This window comes from Salmo salar, chromosome ssa09 (assembly GCF_905237065.1).
Source record: "Salmo salar chromosome ssa09, Ssal_v3.1, whole genome shotgun sequence".
Classification (NCBI taxonomy): Eukaryota; Metazoa; Chordata; class Actinopteri; order Salmoniformes; family Salmonidae; genus Salmo; species Salmo salar.
Genome location: NC_059450.1, coordinates 8,823,809 through 8,848,325, shown reverse-complemented (window position 1 = coordinate 8,848,325; position 24,517 = coordinate 8,823,809). Strand labels below are relative to the sequence as shown.

The following is a 24,517-nucleotide window of genomic DNA, read 5'->3' as shown; positions in this document are numbered from 1 at the left end:
GAGATTTGTTCCCATTGGAAACGACAGGCTATGGTCAATCTTGGGTTAGTTATCCAAATATTTCCTTGTTGTGCCTGCAAAATGACGCTTTTACCACAGATAGAAAAATGAAACAGATATTTCACCGGATGTATAAATGTGAAGCATGCGCTTGGCGTTTCCACTCACTACAAAATATGGTAGTGAGAGGAAGCCCACTGGCCGCGGTGGGAGAAGATGGAACGAGATGAATTTTGGCCGATAGTTTGCTCGTTGATGAAACATGTGATCTCAATATAGTTTTCTATCCAAAACTAAAATCTGTTACGAACAGAGTGGACTACGTTTTGTAGACTTTGCCATTTGTTATTTAGAAGGAGCGCAAAGGCGAATTGAGTTACTACACACGCCAACTTCACAGACGCGCCAATAGGATCTCGCTTGCTCGTGCTTGGCTCTGCCCAACTCCTTGCTTTTTCTGCCCACTATGACTAATTTGTTCCCATTTGAAACGACGGGCTGTGGTCTATCTTGGTTTAGTTCTATACATCTTTGCTATAACTATTGCTCACTATAAGCATGGAACTAGTTAGTGCAACCATTTGTTTTACGGGGAACAAAATGAACTGCTGCACCGTACCATTGCATGAATTAATGGAAATTGGAAGCGAATGAGCTAGCCATCATTTTGAGTGGTTTGGTGAATGCTGGTCAATTTAAACTGCGTATATAAAAATAACAGTTACTAAGTTATTTAAATATACAAATTATTATCTTCTGAATAAAGACCGGAAGGTGTGTGAACGACGGGCGGCAGTCCAATTTGGTAACTTCAAATAGGCCAGAATAAAGATGGAAACGATACTTGACCTACCAATCGAAAATAAGATATTTTATGCTGTTCTGGTGTTCTCGTGGACGGTTTATCTATGGGAGGCCTACCTTGCGTACAGACAGGTAATTGTTTACTTTTTTTTCCCGTAACTGTCTCTCTGTCAATACCGCACAAGGCCCCCGCTGCTGCCCCATTCATAGACGCTACTAGCTAACTACTTTAGCGCCTATTGACAATAGAACCTTCTGACCGGTGATGTTAGTTAATAACCTTTACGGGATCGGTGCCCCCCCCCTGTGATTAGCCAGAGGGTTTAAGTAACAACAAAAATTCAGGCTGTGATTAGCCAGAGGGTTGAAGTAACCAAAAAAATTCCCAGGACCTAGACATAAATGATTTGGGCAGAAATATGACATTCTTGTTAATCTAACTGCACTCTCCATTTTACAAAGCAATACAAAAACATGGAACATTTCCTTACAAGGCAGAATGATGAATACAATTACATTTTACTTTAGCTACTTTACTGGTTGTCTGTGCAGTTGGTCCTTCAGCTGGTTGAAATTTGAGACAACATATCCACAGGAAAGTATTATTTAGTCAACTTTTTAGACCACCAGTACTGCAAAATGTCTATCACCGGTAACATGCGCAAACCATGTAGCTAAATGCCTGCAAGACTTTGGTTAGTTTGCGTGCATGTACTTACTTCTGTCTTGTGCATGTGCCTTTAGTTGATGAACAAAAAATCGGGATAGCCACACAGAAACCTGTGTTTTGATAATACTTTCCTGTGGATATTTTGTCAAATTTAAAAGTAATATGAATAACTTGTCTTCTAACTACATAGCGAAGGATATACAGGTCGACCATGCACGTGCCACAAGAGTTGGGGAAGATCATGGACACAGATACCTTTGAGAAGTCACGTCTTTATCAACTGGACAAGAGCAACTTCAGTTTCTGGTCTGGACTATATTCAGAAACTGAGGGGACGGTAGGTACAACTAAACGATCCATTGGTTTGTTAGGACCTACTTTGTTATATTAGAACGTAGCTGCCTCTATCTGCTTACAGAGCATATCACCAAACAGAGGGAATTTTGTGTTTTTAACACTGTTGTTGTCGTCTCATAGCTGATCCTGCTCCTTGGTGGAATCCCTTTCCTTTGGAAAGTTGCTGGGACTGTGACTGCTCGTTTTGGATTGGGCCCAGAGTATGAAGTGTGTGAATGCTCCACGGTTAAAATGATCAGTCCAGTATTACAAAGGCTTATTTTCTTGAATCATTCCATATATTTCAAATGGTTCTTTTTCTTTCAGATCTTCCAGTCTCTTTCGTTTCTGATGCTTGCGACACTGTTCAGTGCCTTCACTGGTCTTCCCTGGAGTATCTACAACACCTTTGTCATTGAGGAGAAGCATGGCTTCAACCAGCAGGTACACTGTCCAAACTCTCTGGGGACATCCTTATTATACAGGCAAGCGTTTCGTAGTTTGAATCAATTACACTTTTTCACTGGCATGGTTTTAAACATACAGTCTCTGTTTTTTTGTTGTCGTCTATGGTTCTTCTTTCAGACGCTGGGGTTCTTCCTGAAGGATGCTGTGAAGAAGTTTATTGTGACCCAGTGTATCTTGTTGCCAGTGACCTCACTGCTCCTCTACATCATCAAGATTGGTGGAGACTTCTTCTTCATCTACGCCTGGCTCTTCACACTGGGGGTCTCTCTGGTTAGTCCTTTCACCTAGGGCTGTGGCGGTCATGACATTTTGTCAGCCGGTGATTGTGAAGTAAATAACTGCCGGTCTCATGGTAATGCACCGTGAATTAATATAAACACGTTTAGCATCTCCTGGCTTCCATGCATAGCCTACAAGCTACTGATGCAGACCTTGGGAACATCTACATTTTAAAAAGTATAATAAATCCATTTAATATAGCCTACACCATCACAATAAATCCATCCATAGTTTTGATGTCTTCACTATTATTCTACTAAAGATCTACCCTGGAATGAATACCGTAAATTCCGGACTATAAGCTGCAACTTTTTTCCCAGCTTTGAACCTTGCGGCTTAAACAATGATTTTCAAAAACATTTGCATTGATGTCAGTTATTAGAGGGACAATAGAGTGCTGAGTACCAGTCATTTAGCAAGTTTGGTAGGCTACTAATGACCATCAGCAACCTCAGTTTGGAGAAACCTAGTTACCGTGACTAAACGGTCAAGTGGAATTTGACTGCTGGCATGACTCGTGTGGTGGTAATACGGTCACCGTAACAGCCCTACTTTCACCTCCTAGCTACCTTGAAACAGGCTCAAGCGATTAAATTATGCTTAATGAGTTAAGCTATTGTCAAATTAGTCTAAAGTATTTCATTCTGATCATTCTTCCTCACTCTTAGGTGCTGGTGACCATCTATGCTGACTACATTGCTCCCCTATTTGACAAGTTTACCCCTTTGCCAGAGGGCGAGCTGAAGGAAGAGATTGAGAGCATGTCCAAGTCTATCAATTTCCCCCTCACTAAGGTCTATGTAGTAGAAGGTAAGGCACAATACATTAACTCAACAACTAGTTTTGTCCAAAAGATGTGACTGCTTCCACTGTATCTATAATTGTATAATAGTAAGTATAATGGGCCCTGAGGAGACCAAGGCATAAGTTGGAGGTGGTCACATTTTCGCTGTAACATATGGTCAGTAAAGTTTTGTAATTAGGGCTGTCAAGTGCTAAAAACATTGAATCGAATTTGCTAAAATTAAGCTGTAATTTACGATTTTTCATACAAAAAACATTACAAGAATATTGACATCTTGATTTTTGTCTTAAGGTAACGGTTAGGTAAATTGAGAAACCACACTTTCTTTAACCTCTATCAACTTGTTTTTACATTGCATTGTTGTTTTTTAGCTTTATAGATTATGTATTGGATGTTTTCAGTGTATTTTGAATGTTTCGGATAATGCAATTTAATCAAAAATGTAGTGCACTAAAATTGCAAAAAGTGAACTGATTTAACTCTGACAGCCCTAGTTGTAATGATCTGTTTTGACCTATTCTTCCAGGTTCCAAGCGCTCCTCCCACAGTAACGCTTACTTCTATGGGTTCTTCAAGAACAAGCGCATAGTGTTGTTCGACACCCTGATGGAGGACTACTCTCCCCTCAACAAGGACGGAGAGCCAGAGAATGTGCCTGCAGAGGAGACTGACACACCAACTGAGGCCAAAGCCAAGCCCAAGGTCAGACGTACTCCTTTACACAGAGAACTGTGTGTCAACATGTTATTTATCTAAAATACTGAAAGAAGGTTCAGGACTGCAACTTGATTTCCTTCAATTATATTTATTGCTGAAACAAGCTTCTTCAAAGCACTCCATTATTACTGAGCACGGCTTCAGCAATACAGAACAGTTTTGTAATCTTGGTTAGAGCTCCGCAAGCACACTACAATTTTGATGTTATGAATCTAATTTGTTGAGTGGTCCTATCATAGAAACCAATAAGATGGTATACTAGTATTTGTAGTCAGTGTTTCATACATAATTCATTATAATCAAGCTATTTATGTTCTAACTCTTTTCAGAACAAGAAGCAAGGCTGCAACAACCCAGAGGTCTTGGCCGTATTGGGCCACGAGCTTGGCCACTGGAAGTTGGGCCACACTGTGAAGAACATTGTCATCAGTCAGGTTTGTTTGGAAATTCCCTTGATATGCGTTTGCATGTCACATCTATACCAATATTCCACTCTTGCAGATCCTGGAAATTCACATGTTGATGTAGAAATGTCAATAACCATGTTACCATCCACAGTTTTTATGCGAGTAAAGTCAGTGTAAAAAAAGTATAATAATCACGACAGCTGTGATGGAAACGGAGTTTCGGTACAATTTTCTAAATGCCGACAGATCATTTGTTCATTTGATATGGTGTGATATTTTTGTGTCGGTAAAATGTATTATCTAATTACGTAGACTAGTCTACCCGCATTGTATCTGCGAGCTGTTGGCTAGAGTGCACGTGCCAAGACCAGAGTAGGCACATTTGCTATTTAACTCAACAGTTTTTGTGACAAAACTATCGGTAGAGTTGAAAATGCGATGGAAACGCATTGAACTTAAAAATGTTTAGGTACATAACATCAGGTAAAAAAAAGTACATTTCGTGTGCACTATGTCATCACGCACTGATTTTTATCCACAAGTCCGTTTGGTGGAAACACCACTGTTTAAAAAATATATATACAGTGAGGGAAAAAAAGTATTTGATCCCCTGCTGATTTTGTACGTTTGCCCACTGACAAAGAAATGATCAGTCTATAATTTTAATGGTAGGTTTATTTGAACAGTGAGAGACAGAATAACAACAACAACAAAATCCAGAAAAACGCATGTCAAAATTGTTATAAATTGATTTGCATTTTAATGAGGGAAATAAGTATTTGACCCCCTCTCAATCAGAAAGATTTCTGGCTCCCTGGTGTCTTTTATACAGGTAACGAGCTGAGATTAGGAGCGCACTCTTAAAGGGAGTGCTCCTAATCTCAGCTTGTTACCTGTATACAAGACACCTGTCACAGAAGCAATCAATCAATCAGATTCCAAACACTCCACCATGGCCAAGACCAAAGAGCTCTCCAAGGATGTCAGGGACAAGATTGTAGACCTACACAAGGCTGGAATGGGCTACAAGACCATCGCCAAGCAGCTTGGTGAGAAGGTGACAACAGTTGGTGCGATTATTCGCAAATGGAAGAAACACAAAAGAACTGTCAATCTCCCTCAGCCTGGGGCTACATGCAAGATCTCACCTCGTGGAGTTGCAATGATGATGAGAACGGTGAGGAATCAGCCCAGAACTACACGGGAGGATCTTGTCAATGATCTCAAGGCAGCTGGGACCATAGTCACCAAGAAAACAATTGGTAACACACTACGCCGTGAAGGACTGAAATCCTGCAGCGCCCGCAAGGTCCCCCTGCTCAAGAAAGCACATATACATGCCCGTCTGAAGTTTGCCAATGAACATCTGAATGACTCAGAGGACAACTGGGTGAAAGTGTTGTGGTCAGATGAGACCAAAATGGAGCTCTTTGGCATCAACTCAACTCGCTGTGTTTGGAGGAGGAGGAATGCTGCCTATGACCCCAAGAACACCATCCCCACCGTCAAACATGGAGGTGGAAACATTATGCTTTGGGGGTGTTTTTCTGCTAAGGGGACAGGACAACTTCACCGCATCAAAGGGACGATGGACGGGGCCATGTACTGTCAAATCTTGGGTGAGAACCTCCTTCCCTCAGCCAGGGCATTGAAAATGGGTCGTGGATGGGTATTCCAGCATGACAATGACCCAAAACACACGGCCAAGGCAACAAAGGAGTGGCTCAAGAAGAAGCACATTAAGGTCCTGGAGTGGCCTAGCCAGTCTCCAGACCTTAATCCCATAGAAAATCTGTGGAGGGAGCTGAAGGTTCGAGTTGCCAAACGTCAGCCTCGAAACCTTAATGACTTGGAGAAGATCTGCAAAGAGGAGTGGGACAAAATCCCTCCTGAGATGTGTGCAAACCTGGTGGCCAACTACAAGAAATGTCTGACCTCTGTGATTGCCAACAAGGGTTTTGCCATCAAGTACTAAGTCATGTTTTGCAGAGGGGTCAAATACTTATTTCCCTCATTAAAATACAAATCAATTTATAACATTATTGACATGCGTTTTTCTGGAGTTTTTTGTTGTTCAGTCTCTCACTGTTCAAATAAACCTACCATTAAAATTATAGACTGATCATTTCTTCGTCAGTGGAAAACATACAAAATCAGCAGGGGATCAAATACTTTTTTCCCTCACTGTATTCGCATTAAAATCTGTCGCCAATTGAATGGAAACCTTGGTAATGGTTACATTTTTCTCCCCTGCCTCTGTTCTTGCAGATGAACTCCTTCCTGTGCTTTTTCCTCTTTGCTGTGTTGATTGGACGAAAGGAGCTATTCATAGCCTTTGGTTTCTATGACAGCCAGCCCACATTGATTGGTTTGATGATCATATTCCAGTTCATCTTCTCCCCATATAATGAGGTGAGTGACTCCCATCTCCTAAACAATGCATTTATATCTAACATCTTAATACGCTTCAGTGGAGGCCTTAGATGTTAGCGCTGCAAGTGCTGTGCAGTGTTTGTTTTGCGAAAATACCTTGGGCATAGTAGCAAATATTATCCAACGAAATATACAGCTAAACCTACAATATAGAGTATCTATTAAACGATATAAAATGTATAACCAAATCTATTTTTTTGATGGAAATGGCATGTTATACTTTTTTTTTTAACATTCTCCAAATACGTCCTTTTAGTAGTGTTGTGTCCTTTTTGAGTTTGGTTCGATTATTTAAAAATAAATCGGTTTTTGGTTTAGATTTATTTTTGTAAACATTAAATGCATTATGTGGGTTTAATGCTGTAACAATACAGAATAAAACGATTAATAAAAGTCCCATGATGGTAGTGACTGCCCATTACTGCTTATCACTTATTAACCATAATTTATTCATATTACTTTACTTTAATAAAATGTGTTGTGATTTTACATTTTTTTATGTCTTTATTATTTCATTCGTAGTCATCTTATCTATAAAGAGCGAGCTGCTTTCTATGAAGAAATACTAAAATTGTGATTGTCAGACAGCAAAGTAAATAAGACATACTTTTATGACTGCTGATTACCAACTATCAATCACTTAGATCATGTCCTTTCAGGTAGAGACCTCGCAAACCAACTGCTCTCTATCCCTCTATCGCATATTCTTCTGTCTCTTTTACGTAGCAGGCGTAAAAGAAACAGACTGGACAAGTAGGCGCACAATGGATTATGGTCATTGTAGTTAATTACCACATTTTCAGCGCTACACTATCGATTATTGGTCTGTTGGAAACTACAACACCCTACCACATCGCACAGTTCGGGAATTCAAATAACTGAAGCATTGAAAATAACGCATTTCAGTTAATCGTTCATCACAATTTTTTAGAAATGGAAAAGCTCTCAGAATAGTGATGCAGGTCTTTAGATGTTGTACACATGAAATTGTCATTCCAAACTTGATCCGCACCGTTATATTCCATTTTGTTGCTATACGAGTTATACCTCTCCATTCTAGCAGCAGGCTGTACAGAGAATGGAACAGCTGGATAGGGGAAACAGCTGGTATCGCACAAAATGAAGTATTACGTTACCGGTAAAGTTCACAATGACAATTCCATATGTACAACATCTAAAGACCTGCATCACTGTACTGAGAGCCTTTCAGATTTCTAAAAGGACATATTTGGATGTTTTTGGAGCATTTTTTCCTGAGTCTCCACAATGAGGACGTGAACCGCTGGTTGGGGAAGTTTATAAAAAAACATGACATTTACATAAAGAAATTGAGATTTGGTTGTAAAAAAAGCAGAGTTGAAGTTGTTTTATTAGTTGTACTGTATGTACGGGATACGCATGGTATACATCGTCCAGCAAAATGCTTACTTGCTGGTTCCTTCGACAATGCAACAACAATAATAAATAGTAAAAAATAGAATACGAATATAAAGTAAATGGCAGTAGAATAGAATAAATGTTTGAGTATAAGTAAACTCAGCAAAAAAAGAAACGTCAGCAAAAAAAGAAACTGCGCTTATTTTCAGCAAACTTAACATGTGTAAATATTTGTGTGAACATAAGATTCAACAACTGAGACATAAACTGAACAAGTTCCACAGACAGGTGACTAACAGAAATGGAATAATGTGTCCCTGAACAAAATCAAAAGGAACAGTCGGTATCTGGTGTGGCCACCAGGTGCATTAAGTACTGCAGTGCATCTCCTCCTCATGGACTGCACCAGATTTGCCAGTTCTTGCTGTGAGATGTTACCCCACTCTTCCACCAAGGCACCTGCACGTTCCTGGACATTTCTGGGGGGAATGGCCCTCACCCTCCAATCCAACAGGTCCCAGACGTGCTCAATGGGATTGAGATCCGGGCTCTTCGCTGGCCACAGCAGAACACTGACATTCCTGTCTTGCAGGAAATCACGCACAGAACGAGCAGTATGGCTGGGGGCATTGTCATGCTGGAAGGGTCATGCCAGGATGAACCTGCAGGAAGGGTACCACATGATGGGAGGAGGATGTCTTCCCTGTAAGGCACAGCGTTGAGATTGCCTGCAATAACAAGCTCAGTCCGATGATGCTGTGACACACCGCCCCAGACCATGACGGACCCTCCACCTCCAAATCGATCCCGCTCCAGAGTACAGGCCTCGGTGTAACGCTCATTCCTTTGACGATAAACGCGAATCTGACCATCAAACCTGGTGAGACAAATCCGCCACTCGTCAGTGAAGAGCACTTTTTTCCAGTCCTGTCTGGTCCAGCGACGGTGGGTTTGTGCCCATAGGCGACGTTGTTGCCGGTGAGGACCTGCCTTACAACAGGCCTACAAGCCCTCAGTCCAGCCTATTGCGGACAGTCTGAGCACTGATGGAGGGATTGTGCGTTCCTGGTGTAACCTCCTTGCAGCATGCCTAAGGCACATTCACACAGATAAGCAGGGACACTGGGCATCTTTATTTTGGTGTTTTTCAGAGTCAGTAGAAAGGCCTCTTAGTGTCCTAAGTTTTCAGAACTGTGACCTTAATTGCCTACTGTCTGTAAACTGTTAGTGTCTTAACAACCGTTCCACAGGTGCATGTTCATTAATTGTTTATGGTTCATTGAACAAGCATGGGGAAACAGTGTTTAAACCCTTTACAATGAAGATTTGTGAAGTTATTTGGATTTTTACGCATTATCTTTGAAAGACAGGGTCCTGAAAAAGGGACGTTTCTTTTTTTGATGAGTTTATAATACAGGAAGGCACAATTTATAGTACAATATTTACATCTGTTTTGGGGAAGGAGTGTATAAATTGAGCAGTATAATAAGAATCTGGTAGCAGCAGTACTGATGTGTGCGGAGAATCAGAGCAGGTGGTCTCCTTTAAGTCAGCTTTAAACAGAAAATGCTGTTAAAATCGAGATGAGGATGGGATGCTAAGAGTACCTCTGACACTTCACTGAGGAAAACTGAAATGGTTTCCCATTCCTACCTCCAGGTCCTGTCCTTCTGTCTGACTGTCTTGAGCCGCAGGTTTGAGTTCCAGGCAGACGCCTTTGCGCGGGGCATGGGCCGAGCCTCAGAGCTCTACTCCGCCCTCATCAAGCTCAACAAAGACAACCTGGGCTTCCCTGTGGCCGACTGGCTCTTCTCCATGTGGCACTACTCCCACCCTCCCCTCCTGGAGCGCCTACGGGCCCTGGGCGGCACCAAGCAGGACTGACGGGCCCTGAAGGGAGAGCCACGTCTGCTGCCTCTCCCCAAGGGCCTCCGCAAGCCACTTCTGGCCCTCTGATGTCCTCCCCACCCCATCTTTCTTGCTGTTGCCCTGTTTTTGTTATCCTTTATCCTCACCAGTAGGTTCCTTTTTTCAATTTCGAACTTGCACAATACCAAAATGTTTTGATGAGACGAAGATATCTCGTCTATGCTTATTCTAGGCCACCATGAAGATACAGATGTCATAAACACAAAACCATTGTGGGCATAAATAATTGCCTTAATGTTATTTTAAGCACTTGCCACTAGTACAGGTCACATTTATCAAGGATTGCTCATATTTTGGCAAGGTTTTTATTTCTTACTCAATTTTATTTACTTCCCTAAGAATTTGTCATTCCAAATGTTTTCTCATAAAACCTCAATTGTATTGTAACGGTCCCGGTCCAATCCATTTTTAGAAGTGTTTGGAAAAGAAACTGCTCCCCGATTATCAAGTGTCAATAGGATGTATTGCTTGTACAGAGAACGGGCCATCAATTAATTCATAGTATAAACTGCTGCCTAGGCTGGTCGACTGGCTCAATCTACAACTGTTATATATAGTTTCAGTGCCTGTGACTTCCCAGGGATCTGTGACTTGTGATCGTTTTTAAGTAAAGCTTTGGCCAGTGACAACATAGGAATTCACTATTTAGGTTACATTTCTCCGCATTTCTTTTTGACACAATTTCGTTTTTTTTTTATGCACTTGTTTGTAAACAATGGTCTGACCATATTGTACTTGTAAATAATTGATTAGCGATTAGCTTTGCAAAAGGAGAAAATGTACGCAAACTTTTGGCCTATTTGAATGTGGTTTGGAATCTTCTGTTAATGTGTTTTGTTCTCTACTTCTGGTGCCTATGTGCGAGGTTTGATCGTGAACCCAGTTTTGATTGACAAAGGCTGGGGGACTGGGGTGGCTATAAGTCACCTCACATCACAAAACTCAAGTGTTTGGTTTGATAAAGGACATACAGTACTTTTCTTGCAGTATTGTGAATAAAGTCCCTCACAGCAGCTGTCCTATTTGTCTCACCTTTGCTATGGTAGTGAGTCGTGATATACAGTGAGCTCAAAAAGGCTCTGTACTTCAGCACTTTGGATTTGAGGGCAGCTTCATCCATATCAGGTGAACCGTTTTTAGAAATTACATCACTTTGTACAAACTCCTCCCGTTTTAGGGGACCGAAAGTATTGGGACCAATTCACTTGTATTAAAGTAGTAAAAAGTTATTTGATCCCATATTCATAGCACACAATGACTACATCAAGCTTGTGACTACACATTTGTTGGATGTTTCAGATTATTTTGTGCCCAATAGAAATTAATGGTAAATAATGTATTGTGTCATTGTGGAGTCACTTTTATTTTTATTGTACCTACATGCTAGGCAGTGTCTAGCAATTTTTTGGGGGGCCTTTGGCAAAGACTCCAGCCACCCGAGACAGGGACTGGACTGTTCTCCATGCTCTCATCTGGCAGGCGACACAGGTGCATCAAGGCTTAGCAAACAGACTTCTAAACAGCTTCTATCCCCTGACCATAAGACTTATGGCTAACAGTTACTGCTCTCCCTCTCCTACATACTATCCACACTGACTCGAGGCCCATCCACAGGTCTCTAACCACTCAGACACAACCTATGCTGTTGCTAAAATGATTATTGATTACTCCATTACACTGCTGTCCATTGATTGTCATTACCATTGGTATCCACTATTACTCCTGTTTACAAGTATACACAGTGTACACAGCATTAAGAACACCTGCTCTTTCCATGACAGATTGACCAGGTGAATCCAGAAGAAAGCTATGATTCCGTATGGATGTCACTTGTTAAATCCACTTCAATCAGTGTAGATGAAGGGGAGGAAACAGGTTAAAGAAAGATTTTTAAGCTTTGAGACAATTGAGACATGGATTGTTCATGTGCCATTCAGAGGGTGAATGGGCAAGACAAAAACTAAGTGGTAGTAGGTAGGTGCCAGGCGCACCAGTTTGTGTAAAGAACTGGAACGCTGCAGGGTTTTTCACGCTCAACAGTTTCCCATGTGTATCAAGAATGGTCCATCACCCAAAGGACATCCAGCCAACTTGACAACTGTGGGAAGCATTGGAGTCAACATGGGCCAGCATCCGTGTGGAACGCTTTCGACACCTTGTAGATTCCATGCCCCGCCGAATTGAGGCTGTAAGTATATTTATATATTCCTGCTACCAATCACTCTTCAGCCCTGTTTACATGTACATTCTACTACCAGTCACTGTTTTAAAATATAGAAACCTACCTCAAATCATTTCAGTATCCCTTCACCACAGGAGGTTGGTGGCACCTTAATTGGGAGGACGGGCTTGTGGTAATGACTAGAACGGAATCAGTGGAATGGTATCAAATACATCAAATATGTTCAATGCGTTTAATACCATTCCATTTGCTCTGTTCCAGCCATTATTATGAGCCGTCCTCCCCTCAGCAGCCTCCACTGCCCTGCACATTGAATAAGGTAGTGTCACTGACCTGTATATACTTCCGTTCTAGTGTTAACTCGCATTGTAGTTCATTTTCATTACATTTGTTATTCTATTTTCTATTATTATTATTATCACTGCATTGTTGGGAAAGAGCTCTCAAGGTAAGAATTTCCCTGTACTGTTTTAGACTTGTTGTATCCTGTGCAACAACTTGGAAATGTTAAAATACAAAAGGTAATATCTTATTTTAAATGTCAAGTAGTTGTTGTGTAGGCCTACTGTGTATTTGACAACATGCATATGGCAAACAAATCTATAATTTAGCAGAAGTGCTCACAAGCTGGAGTAGACCAACGCAATAAACAAATGGCAACGCCACTACGTAGTGCGCAGCGCATGGATATCAAACTGGGTATCATGCTGTCCGCTATATGAGGCCGTACCATTACAAATAGGGGTGGACATATTTCCAAGTGACATTTTGGTTAAGACTGATAGCCATTTATTAAAACGTGTCTAATGATAAAATCCACACGTCTTTAAGGATGGTACTGTAGTCTATTGAGCTGGATCTAATTGATCCTTCATAGAAAAATAATAAAGACTCAGCTCATCCGTTTACACACCCATTTTAGACAATGGTGAGGACCTGTTGTGGTTTATTTTGCTAGACAAGGGCAAATGGTCAAATGATAGTTTTGGTGCGAAATGGCAAGATTTTTGAGACCTGACGTTAGGAGTCTACTCACCACACAGCTAAGGATGACATCTGACCAGGTAAAAAGGCACAACATATAAGACCACGTTTTGCTTCTGTAACCGATGTGAAATGGCTAGTTAGTTATTTTGTGGCGCGATGGGTAACGATGCTTCGGTGGGTGTCAGTTGTTGATGTGTGCAAGGGTCCCTGGTTCGAGCCCAGGTTGGGGCGAAGAGAGGGACGGAACCTACACTGTTACACTTCTGCTGCTAATACAATCTAAAGTTCAAGTGAAACAAGTGGTATTTCAATTGTCAAGTGATTTGACAATGGCCTTGGATAACTTTTTAATGTTATTTTTGTTACCTACTCAGTCAGTTAATGTTTCACTGATATTTGGAACTTGCATCTAGATTCTGGTGCAACATTGTAGCAAACGACTGTACTGACAGCATTCTATGACGCGAAATAGTTTTGTAAGCAGTTCAATGTGTCCAGTTGAAAGCCAAGTAAGAAAATACATATATACACACACACACACACCTCCGGTCTGATGTCTTCATGGAATTTGGTTGAATTCGTCCATCCAATGAATCGTTATTGAAACAAGTCTCTGGTGCTGTCAGTTGTTGCACACGATGGTCAGAGGTATTTTTAAATTAAGGCATTGTTGACGTTCTCTTGTCAACTCCGTACAATAGGTATTTTAAGTGAACATTAAAGGAGGGCGTTTTACATTGGGACATGAAAATCAATGTGTGAGGCCATATGGCCTAACATTTTGCAATGTATTGACATATTAGATTAGTGTTCCACATGCAAAAAGATTCCCATTTCAATCTTTGCTTTAGTTAATTCAGCTGCATGTCACATGACACCAATTAGTACTAATAACCATTTACTTTTATACAGCATATGCTGATAAGAGCCCAGCCTTTACCATTGTACAACGAAAGCTTTATGCAATTTGAAGGTCATAAATTTTTTTCGGTAATAAAATATGTGAATTACACAACACACCAATGTCATACATGTTCCTTAGTAGGAGTAACTTGTTATTATGTTTACTTATTCATTTATCTTTCCTCATGTACCAGCTCGGTGAGTTGGGCAAAGGTGCAGGGAAAGGAGGGGGTGGCGGAGGATCTGTCAGAGAGGCAGGAGGAGCCCTTGGAAAGAAACAGGCCGCAGAGGAGGAAATGTACTTCAGGTGAGTTGGGGCTTATACAGTACATTACCAAAAGTATGTGGACACCTGCTTGTCGAACATCTCATTCCACAATCATGGGCATTAGTATGGAGTTGGTCCCCCCTTTGCTGCTATAACAGCCTCCACTCTTCTGGGAATGGCTTTCCACTAGATCAGGGCTGCCCAACTGTCTTCCTGGAGATCTGCAGTCCTGTGAATTTTCAGTCCAACCCTAATTTACTACTAATTAGCTGTACAACAAGACCTTAACTAGCTGAATCAGATATGCTAAATTAGGGTTGGATTGAAAACCTACAGGACAGTAGATCTCCTGGAAGAGGGTTGGGCAGCCCTGCACTAGATGTTGGAACATTGCTGCGGGGACTTGCTTCCATTCAGCCACAAGCATTAGTGTGGTCGGGCAGGGATGTTGGGCGATTGGGCCTGGCTCGCAGTTGGCGTTCCAATTCATCCCAAATGTGTTTGATGGGATTGAGGTGAGGGCTCTGTGCAGGTCAGTCAAGTTCTTCCACACCGATCTCGTCAAACCATTTCTGTATTGATCTCGCTTTGTGCGAAGGGGCATTGTCATGCTGAAACAGGAAAGGGCCTTCCCAAAACTTTTGCCACAAAGTTGGAATCACAGAATTGTCTGTCATTGTGTGCTGTAGCGGAAAGATTTCCCTTCACTTGAACTAAGGGTCTACCCCGAACCATGAAAAACAGTCCCAGACCATTATTCCTTCTCCTCCAAACTTTACAGTTGGCACTATGCAATTGGGCATGTAGCGTTCTTCTGGCATCCGCCAAACCCAGATTTGTCAGTCGAAGTACCAGATGGTGAAGTGTTATTCATCACTCCAGCCGACTCTTGGCATTGCACCTGGTGATCTTAGGCTTGTGTGGGCTCCTCGGCCATGGAGACCCATTTCATTGAGCTCCCGTGCAAATGTTGCTTCCGGAGGCAGTTTGGAAATCGGTCGTGAGTGTTGCAACCGAGGACAGATTGATTTTTACATGCTCGCCGGTCCCGTTTGAGCTTGTGGCCTACCACTTCGCGGCTGAGATGTTGTTACTCCTAGACATTTCCACTTCACAATAACAGCACTTGACTAGGGCAGCTCTAACAAGGCAGAAATTTGACGAACTGACTTGTTGGAAAGGTGGCAACCTATGACGGTGCCACGTTTAGGCCATTCTACTGCCAATGTTTGTCTATGGAGATTGCATGGCTGTGCGCTCGATGTTGTACACCTGTCAGCAACAGATGTGGCTGAAATATCTGAATCCATTCATTTGAAGGGGTGTCCACATGCTTTTGTGTTTATAGAGGTTTTGTGACAGTCTCCCCGACCTATAGAGGCTTTGTGACAGTCTGTCTCATGTCATCACTGTACCTCATACTTTCCTATCTCTGAATCCAGACGAAAAGAGCAGGAGCAGTTGGCTGCACTGAAGCAGCACCACCAAGAGGAGATTGATCACCACAAGAAGGAGATTTCGAGACTGCAGCGCGAGATTGACCGTCACAAGGGGAAAATTAGGAAGCTGAATCATGATGATTGAGACTCACTATTTGAATGAAGCCCAGGGATTCTTTATTGCCAACCCCTAGTCATTGCCTGCATTGCCTCTCTGGGCCTGCTCTGTATGTGTGATTAATTGTCCTGTATATGCTCGAGGTTATTAAAACAATTATTTGAAATGGTTAATGTTCTACTTTTTCATGGTTATTGCTTTCAATTATTGTTAATGCTAAGATGATCATTTGAAGGATGATGACAGTCCGTGGAGCTGGTAGAGGCGTCATGCCCATAGGGGGCAACAGGGTCCTGTTTTGACATTTTGTGATGTTAAATTAATTACTAAACTTAAATTTTAAGCCCACGTTTTATAATAATTATAAAATAAATTGTCAGCTGTATTTTGCGGAGCGGCACACTGACTGGACCAGGCAAAGAGTACACAATATTTTATTTTTATTTGAAGGATGAAATCTCTTGATACGCCATCTCATTTTCAGGAGTGTCGGGGGAAATAACTATACTTAGTAACAAGAATAATATAGAAACTACTGTCTAATAATCAACTACTGTCTAAAAACTACTACTACTAATATAACTAAGTACCTATAATATATTCATACAGTGTCTTCAGAAAGTATTCAGACCCATTTGAATTTTTCCACATTTTATGTTACAGTCTTATTCTAAAACGGATTTAAAAAAAATCCTCAGCAATGTAACATTTTCAAATGAATTAAAAGTCAAAAACAGACCTTATTTACATAAGTATTCAGACCCTATGCTATGAGACTTGAAATTGAGCTCCGGTGCATCCTGTTTCCATTGATCATCCTTGAGATGTTTCTACAACTTGATTGGAGTCCATCTGTGGTAAATTCAATGGATTGGACATGATTTGTAAAGGCACACACCGGTCTATAAGTTCCCACAGTTGACAGTGCATGTTGGAGCAAAAACCAACCAATGAGGTTGAATGAATTGTCTGTAGAGCTCCGAGACAGGATTGTGTCGAGGCACAGATCTGGGGAAGTGTACCAAAAACATTCTGCAGCATTGAAGGTCCCCAAGAACACAATGACCTCCATCATTATTAAATGGAAGAAGTTTGGAACCACCAAGATTACCTAGAGCTGACCGCCCGGCCAAACTGGGCAATCAGGGGAGAAGGGCCTTAGTCAGGGAGGTGACCAAGTACATGATGGTCACTCAGACAAAGCTCCAGAGTTCATCTGTGGAGATGGTAGAACCTTCCAGAAGGACAACCATCTCTGCAGGACTCTACCAATCACGCCTTTTTGGTAGTGGCCATACGAAAGCTATTCCTCAGTAAAAGGCACATGACCGCCCACTTGGTGTTTGCCAAAAGGCACCTAAAGGACCCAGACCATGAGAAACAAGATCAAATTATTTGGCCTGAATGCCAAGCGTCTCGTCTGGAGGAAACCTGGCACTATCCCTACGGTAAAGCATGGCGGTGGCAGCATTATGCTGTGGGGATATTTTTCAGCGGTAGAGACTGGGACACTTGTCAGGATCTAGGCAAAGATGAAAGGAGTAATGTACAGAGAAATCCTTGATGAAAACCTGTTCCAGAGCGCTCAGGACCTCAGACTGTAAATAGTCAAGGCAGGCCATTTGATTAGTTGTTCAGCAGTCTTATGGCTTGGGGATAGAAGCTGTTAATAAGGAGCCTTTTGGTCCTAGACTTGGTGCTCCGGTACCGCTTGCCATGCGGTAGCAGAGAGAACAGTCTATGACTTGGGTGACTGAAGTCTTTTGTACAACTTTTTGGGCCTTTCTCTCACGCTCCCTTGTATATACAGTTGAAGTCGGAAGTTTACATACACCTTAGCCAAATACATTGAAAGTCAGTTTTTCACAATTCCCACAATAAGTTGGGTGAATTTTGACCCATTCCTCCTGACAGAGCTGGTGTAACTGAGTCAGGTATGTAGGCCTCCTTGCTCGCACACACTTTTTCTATAGGATTGAGGTCAGGGCTTTGTGATGGCCACTCCAATACCTTGACTTTGTTGTCTTTAAGCCATTTTGCCACAACTTTGGAAGTATGCTTGGGGTCATTGTCCATTTGGAAGACCCATTTGCGACCAAGCTTTAACTTCCTGGCTGATGTCTTGAGATTTTGCTTCAATACATCCACATAATTTTCCTGTCTCATGATGCCATCTATTTTGTGAAGTGCACCAGGCCCTCCTGCAGCAAAGCACCCCCACAACATGATGCTGCCACCCCTATGCTTCACAGTTGGGATAGTGTTCTTCAGCTTGCAAGCCTCCCCCTTTCTCCTCCAAACATAAAGATAAAATGGCAAACAGTTTTATTTTTGTTTCATCAGACCAGAGGACATTTCTCCACAAAGTACGATCTTTGTCCCCATGTGCAGTTGCAAACCGTAGTCTGGCTTTTTTATGGCGGTTTTGGAGCAGTGGCTTCTTCCATGCTGAGTGGCCTTTCAGGTTATGTCGATATAGGACTCGTTTTACTGTGGATATAGATACTTATGTACCTGTTTCCTCCAGCATCTTCACAAAGTCCTCTGCTGCTGTTCTCTGATTGATTTGCACTTTCCGCACCAAAGTACGTTCATCTCTAGGAGACAGAACACATCTCCTTCCTGAGCGGTATGACGGCTGCGTGGTCCCATGGTGTTTATACTTGTGTACTATTGTTTGTACAGATGAATGTGGAACCTTCAGCCGTTTGGAAATTGCTCCCAAGGATGAACCAGACTTTTGGAGTTCTACAATTCTTTTCTGAGGTCTTAGCTGATTTCTTTTGATTTTCCCATGATGTCAACTAAAGAGGCACTGAGTTTGAAGCTTGGCCTTGAAATACATCCACAGATACACCTCCAATTGAATCAAATGATGTCAATTAGCCTATCAGAAGCTTCTAAAGCCATGACATCATTTTCGGGAATTTTCCAAGCTGTTTAAAGGCACAGTCAACTTAGTGTATGTAAACTTCTGACCCACTGGAATTGTGATACAGTGAATTATAAGTGAAATAATCGGTCTGTAAACAATTGTTGGTAAAATTACTTGTGTCATGTACAAAGTAGATGTCCTAACCGACTTGCCAAAACTATAGTTTGTTAACAAGAAATTTGTGGAGTGGTTTTAATGACTTCAACCTAAGTGTATGTAAACTTCTGACTTCAACTGTAGGTCCTGGATGTCAGGAAGCTTGGCCCCAGTGATGTACTAGGCCGTACGCATTACCCTCTGTAGTGCCTTATGTTCAGATGCCGAGCAGTTGCCATACCAGGTGGTGATGCAAACGGTCTGGATGCTCTCGATGGTGCCGCTGTTGAACCTTTTGGGGGTCTGGGGACCCATGCCAAATATTTTCAGTCTCCTGAGGGGGAAAAGGTGTTGTCATGCCCTCTTCACAACTGTCTTGGTGTGTTTGGACCATGGTAGTTTGTTGGTGATGTGGACACCAAGGAACTTGAAACTCTCGACCCACTCCACTACAGCTCCATTGATGTGAATGGGGGCGTGTTCGGCCCTCCTTTTCCTATAGTCCACGATCATCTCCTTTGTCTTGATCACATTGAGAGAGAGGTTGTTGTCCTGGGACCACACTGACAGGTCTTTGACCACCTCCCTAAAAGCTGTCTCATCGTTGTCGGTGATCGGGTCTACCACTCTTGTCGTCAGCAAACGTAATGTTGGTGTTGGAGTCGTGCTTGGCCACACAGTATTGGGTGAATAGGGATGTACAGCAGGACACTAAGCACGCTCCCCTGAGGGGCCCCAGTGTTGAGGATCAGTGTGGCAGACGTGTTGTTGCCTACCCTTACCACCTGGGGGCGGCCCATCAGGAAGTCCAGGATCCAGTTGCAGAGGGAGGTGTTTAGTCCCAGGGTCCTTAGCTTAGTGATGAGCTTTGAGGGCACTATGGTGTTGAACGCTGAGCTGTAGTTAATGAATAGCATTCTCACATACAGTGGGGGGAAAAAGTATTTGATCCCCTGCTGATTTTGTACGTTTGCCCACTGACAAAGAAAGGATCAGTCTATAATTTTAATGTCAAAAATGTTATAAATTGATTTGCATTTTAATGAGGGAAATAAGTATTTGACCCCCTCTGCAAAACATGACTTAGTACAAGTGCAATTGAGATGGTGTCATATATGTCTTGGGCACAGGGACTATGGTGGCCAGGGAGAGGTTGAAAATGTCAGTAAAGACACTTGCCAGTTGGTCCACGCATGCTTTGAGTACACGTCCTGGTAATCCGTCTGGCCCGGTAGCTTTGTGAATGTTGACCTGTTTAAAGGTCTTTCTTACATCTGCTACGGACAGCGTGATCACACAGTCGTCCAGAACAGCTGGTGCTCTCAAGCATGCTTCAGTGTTGCTTATCTCGAAGTAAATATTAAAGGCATTTAGCTCGTCTTGTAGGCTCGCGTCACTGGGCAGCTCGTGGCTGGGTTACTCTTTTTTGTCTGTAATAGTTAATAGGTCAAGCTAGGTGGCCTATTAATTGCTTCTTGATGAATAAATAAAAAAAGCTGTTTTGTTTCTCTAATACTAGCCACCAGTGTTGACTTGTCATTCAGGGTTTTGAGCCACAAATTTTTTGGGGGGGACTTGCCTGTTTTGCATGTTATTTTGGCATTAATACGTGTCACATATCAGTTTGTAAACAATGTAAAATATATATCAGAGTTAGTAAAGCCGCATACAAATATGGTCTGTTTTCTTGAGTAAGGCAGCTCCAAAATGCAGGTGTTTCAGCCTAGCTCAGTGCTTTCTGTGGTGGTGGGGCAAGCCAGCAGAAAATACGGAGCTTTACGCCATGATTGGCTCAGTGTTCTGTCACTCATGGGGACACTACGTCACTGCCAAGTCTAAGGTTAGACCTTAAATTCTAGCCCCTGGGTGCTGCCATAGTTACATTAGAAGTGCCCATCCAAGAAGGCTCAAGGTCATTGGCCACAGATAGAATTGTCAATTCACGTGATATGTACAGTAGCTTTGATTGGACTGCTTTCAAAATCTTAGCTACCAGTCATCATGAATCAAGTCGACAATCTACTGGCAAATCCTTTTTAATCCTTGTCATATGAAGAGAAATTATAGATAAAATGTATCGGTGCACATCGACCATTGGACATAAATCTTACACAACAAGTTGGAAATCGCAAATTCAACAATGAGTGATTTGGATGGAATCAGTGACAGTGGCTGTGTGGTCCCAAATCTGGGATTAAGGGGCTCTTTTCCAAGTTTAAAATTATAAACATTCATCAATGGCCATGCTGTCAATGAAGCATGATTTGTGCTGTGCTCAAAACAACTGTTAACTTGACTTCATTGAGTTCAAGACAACTCGGAATTCCGTTAAAAAAAAAGAACTCTGACTGGGAAATACGTTTTGATTTGCCCACAAAATTTGCCCACGAAGGACCGCTGTGCCACCTTCCTGTTCAAGGGAGCACAGCACAACAAGGTGAGTCCAAAAATGGCTTGTATGCTGCTGCATAAATTATTTAATATGTCAGGGAGATATGTATACTGTAGCTAAGAAAGTAATTCTAAGTATATGTTGTGTAGTAAGCTGTTAATAGCCCATGTTTATCACCCTAATAATTTGGTCTATTTACCCCCTCTTAATTTCACCTACTGTTCTGACTTGGTGGTGCACATATAGCCTGTTTTAGAGAAATTTAATCATCAAATTTTGTACGAGCTTTCATTGTCTGCTTACAAGCCCCCATTATTTATCCTACAGTTTTAACTTGGTGTACAGGGAGAAGACTGTAAGAATGGCCCATGTTCTGAATTCTGTCGCTGTACATTTCAAAAGTGCTAAACAAATAGTTCTATTGACTACGTCCGTCCTAGCTCGCTCATTGATGTCTTAATCGACATTACGGGTTGCCTCTTACGCGCTTGTCGTCCCCTTATGCCATAGTTTGTACATATCAATTGTCAGTAGAAACCACATTTGTTTAAGCAAGTCAGCCATATCAGCTAGGTTTTTTTTAAAGGCAGTAAATAAGGCAGAATGAACTTTCTCACTGCCAGACAAGGCTTCGCTAGCAGTGGTAAGGTGTTGGGACTGCTGTTGGGACAGATTTATGTAGGCCCTGACAGTTTGTGGGCACCATTTGTCACCGTTATAGTGCAATTAATTTATTGTTTAATGTTGTGTAGTGGCTTTGCTGGCATGCATCCCACTTTATTTTTTGGGCCCACCAAGATTTACATGCTTAAAATCGCCACTGCTAGCCACCTACCAATTTTTTTTAAGTTGGCTTAAGCTAGCCAGCTAGATAAGTTCCCAATCTTCCAACCTCGTAACTAGCTACCAAGCCATTTCAGGCTATCAATCAAGTAAGCAACTTGTCTAACTATTTTAGCTGGAATGCCTGCTGGCAAGGTTGCTAGACTTCATAAAATACTAAAATTGCTTTAGTTCTTGGGTTACGGTACTATTTACCAGTGTGTCTTTTGTACTAAACTCAATAAAAGGCATAAAGGTTCTTAATCAATGTGCATTATTAATTAAATGACAAATTAATAGGTTATGAGGTGTGCTGAGATAACCTATATAGAAAAATATGCATGTTTTTTACAGAATTAGGCATAATGATTATGGCTCTAGATTGCAGGAAAGGCTGTTTCAGGTGTTTGAAAAAAATGCTAAATTCAAACCTCAAGTACTTCGTGCCACCTCTAAAATAATGGGTACATGATGCCCCTGGTAGATGGTAATCGATTGGGTGATACCATCACCAGCTATTACTGCCAGGCCGCCGATACAAATCCCATGTACACAAAACCGCCAGAATCCACAAATAATTTGTCCCCACCAGTATAAGACATTTTAACTCTGCCCAACAATGCCCCCCTCCTCCTATGAACTGTAGCTAATCTAATGAACCCTATCCATCTGTTGTTTTTGTTGTAATATTGTTTGTGATTTACATTGTTGTGGTGATGCTGTGCCGTTGAGACAATTTCATGAAAGGGACGCACAATAAAAATATATGAATTAGATATAAGGTATGGTAATTATTTTAGAGAGCTATGAGAGTATGAGAGCTATGAGAGTGTGAAAACATGAAGCTGACACGTATGAAAACAGATAAAACTCTTCCTTGAGAATCAGGCACTAATTTGTCCACTGAGGATAATGTAGTAGCCATAAGACATCATACATTGAGAATCCACAAGAGACACTTGTAGAATATTATACATTTGAGACATCAGTGTCTTTTTTTTATAGGAGTTAATATATAAAGATGATGATGGTCCATTTCATGTCTAGGGAGAGACATAGTTCCAAATACACAGGACATGATGTTAAAATGCCAATAGAAGATCATGAGCACTAACCTAAAATACGTAATGGCACCTTCCATCTTTAATGTTTCATTGATGAGCCTGCGACATCCCAAGAAAGCTCAACAGTGAGTTCTAGCGTCCCAGAACCTGTACCTGCCTAGTCTTCTCCCTCTCACTTTGAGGGCCAGCTGGGATCTTTCCTCTTCGGCCAGAGCCATTGGCTACTCCTTTCGGCAACACCTGATGTTGCCTTGATGGTTTGGCGAAGGGCTTGGCCGCAGATTCAAAGGTCCTTCAGTTGGGTCAGATGGTTTAGACCATTTCTTCTTTAAGGTTGCTGCCCCTATCATCGCCAAGCCTATCTACGACCTTTTTAACCTGTCTCTCCTTTCTGGGGAGGTTCCCATTGCTTGGAAGGTAGCCACAGTTCGTCCTTTATTTAAAGGGGGAGATCAAGCTGATCCTAACTGTTATAGGCCTATTTCTATTTTGCCCTGTTTTTCAAAAGTGTTGAAAAAACTTGTCAATAATCAACTGACTGGCTTTCTTGATGTCTATAGCATTCTCTCTGGTATGCAATCTGGTTTTAGCTCAGGTTATGGATGTGACACTGCAACCTTAAAGTTCCTCAATGATGTCACCATTGCCCTTGATTCTAAGCAATGTTGTGCTGCTATTTTTATTCACTTGGCCAAAGCTTTTGATACGGTAGACCATTCCATTCTTGTGGGCCGGCTAAGGAGTATTGGTGGCTCTGAGGGGTCTTTGGCCTGGTTTGCAAACTACCTCTCTCAAAGAGTGCAGTGTATAAAGTCAGAAAATCTGCTGTCTCAGCAACTGCTTGTCAAGCAGTATCTTGTCGTGATACTGCTTGGAGTATCCCAAGGCTCGATCCTAGTCCCCATGCTCTTCTCAATTTACATCAACAACATAGCTCAGACAGTAGGAAGCTCTCTCATCCATTTATATGCAGATGATACAGTCTTATACTCAACTGGCCCCTCCCCGGATGTTGTGTCAAATGCTCTACAGCAAAGCTTTCTTAATGTCCAACAAGCTTTCTCTACCCTTAACATTGTTCTGAAC

The 24,517-nt window shown here is 41.9% G+C and overlaps 2 protein-coding genes across 2 annotated transcripts; both read left to right on the top strand.

Moving 5' to 3' along the window:
• The first annotated feature begins 625 nt into the window (after window positions 1-625).
• Window positions 626-11,243, top strand: face1 (CAAX prenyl protease 1 homolog). Its single transcript, NM_001140076.1, is given in 10 exon segments — window positions 626-936; window positions 1,665-1,811; window positions 1,952-2,038; window positions 2,138-2,254; window positions 2,396-2,548; window positions 3,226-3,367; window positions 3,889-4,064; window positions 4,409-4,513; window positions 6,755-6,898; window positions 9,956-11,243. Coding segments are annotated over 10 exon segments (1,401 nt in total). The 5' UTR covers window positions 626-831; the 3' UTR covers window positions 10,181-11,243.
• A 1,852-nt stretch (window positions 11,244-13,095) lies between these two features.
• LOC106610705 (ATPase inhibitor B, mitochondrial) lies at window positions 13,096-16,295 on the top strand. Its single transcript, XM_014210203.2, has 3 exons — window positions 13,096-13,471; window positions 14,492-14,604; window positions 16,008-16,295. The coding sequence occupies exons 1-3, from the start codon at window positions 13,403-13,405 to the stop codon at window positions 16,147-16,149; spliced, it is 324 nt and encodes a 107-aa protein (XP_014065678.1). The 5' UTR covers window positions 13,096-13,402; the 3' UTR covers window positions 16,150-16,295.
• The last annotated feature ends 8,222 nt before the right edge of the window (window positions 16,296-24,517 follow it).

Coding starts and splice junctions, on each gene's coding strand:
- LOC106610705 (XM_014210203.2), top strand. CDS start 13,403: ATGGCAAGATTTTTGAGACCTGACGTTAGGAGTCTACTCACCACACAG. Junction 13,472..14,491: donor TAAGGATGACATCTGACCAG/GTAAAAAGGCAC, acceptor CTCATGTACCAG/CTCGGTGAGTTGGGCAAAGG. Junction 14,605..16,007: donor GAGGAGGAAATGTACTTCAG/GTGAGTTGGGGC, acceptor CTCTGAATCCAG/ACGAAAAGAGCAGGAGCAGT.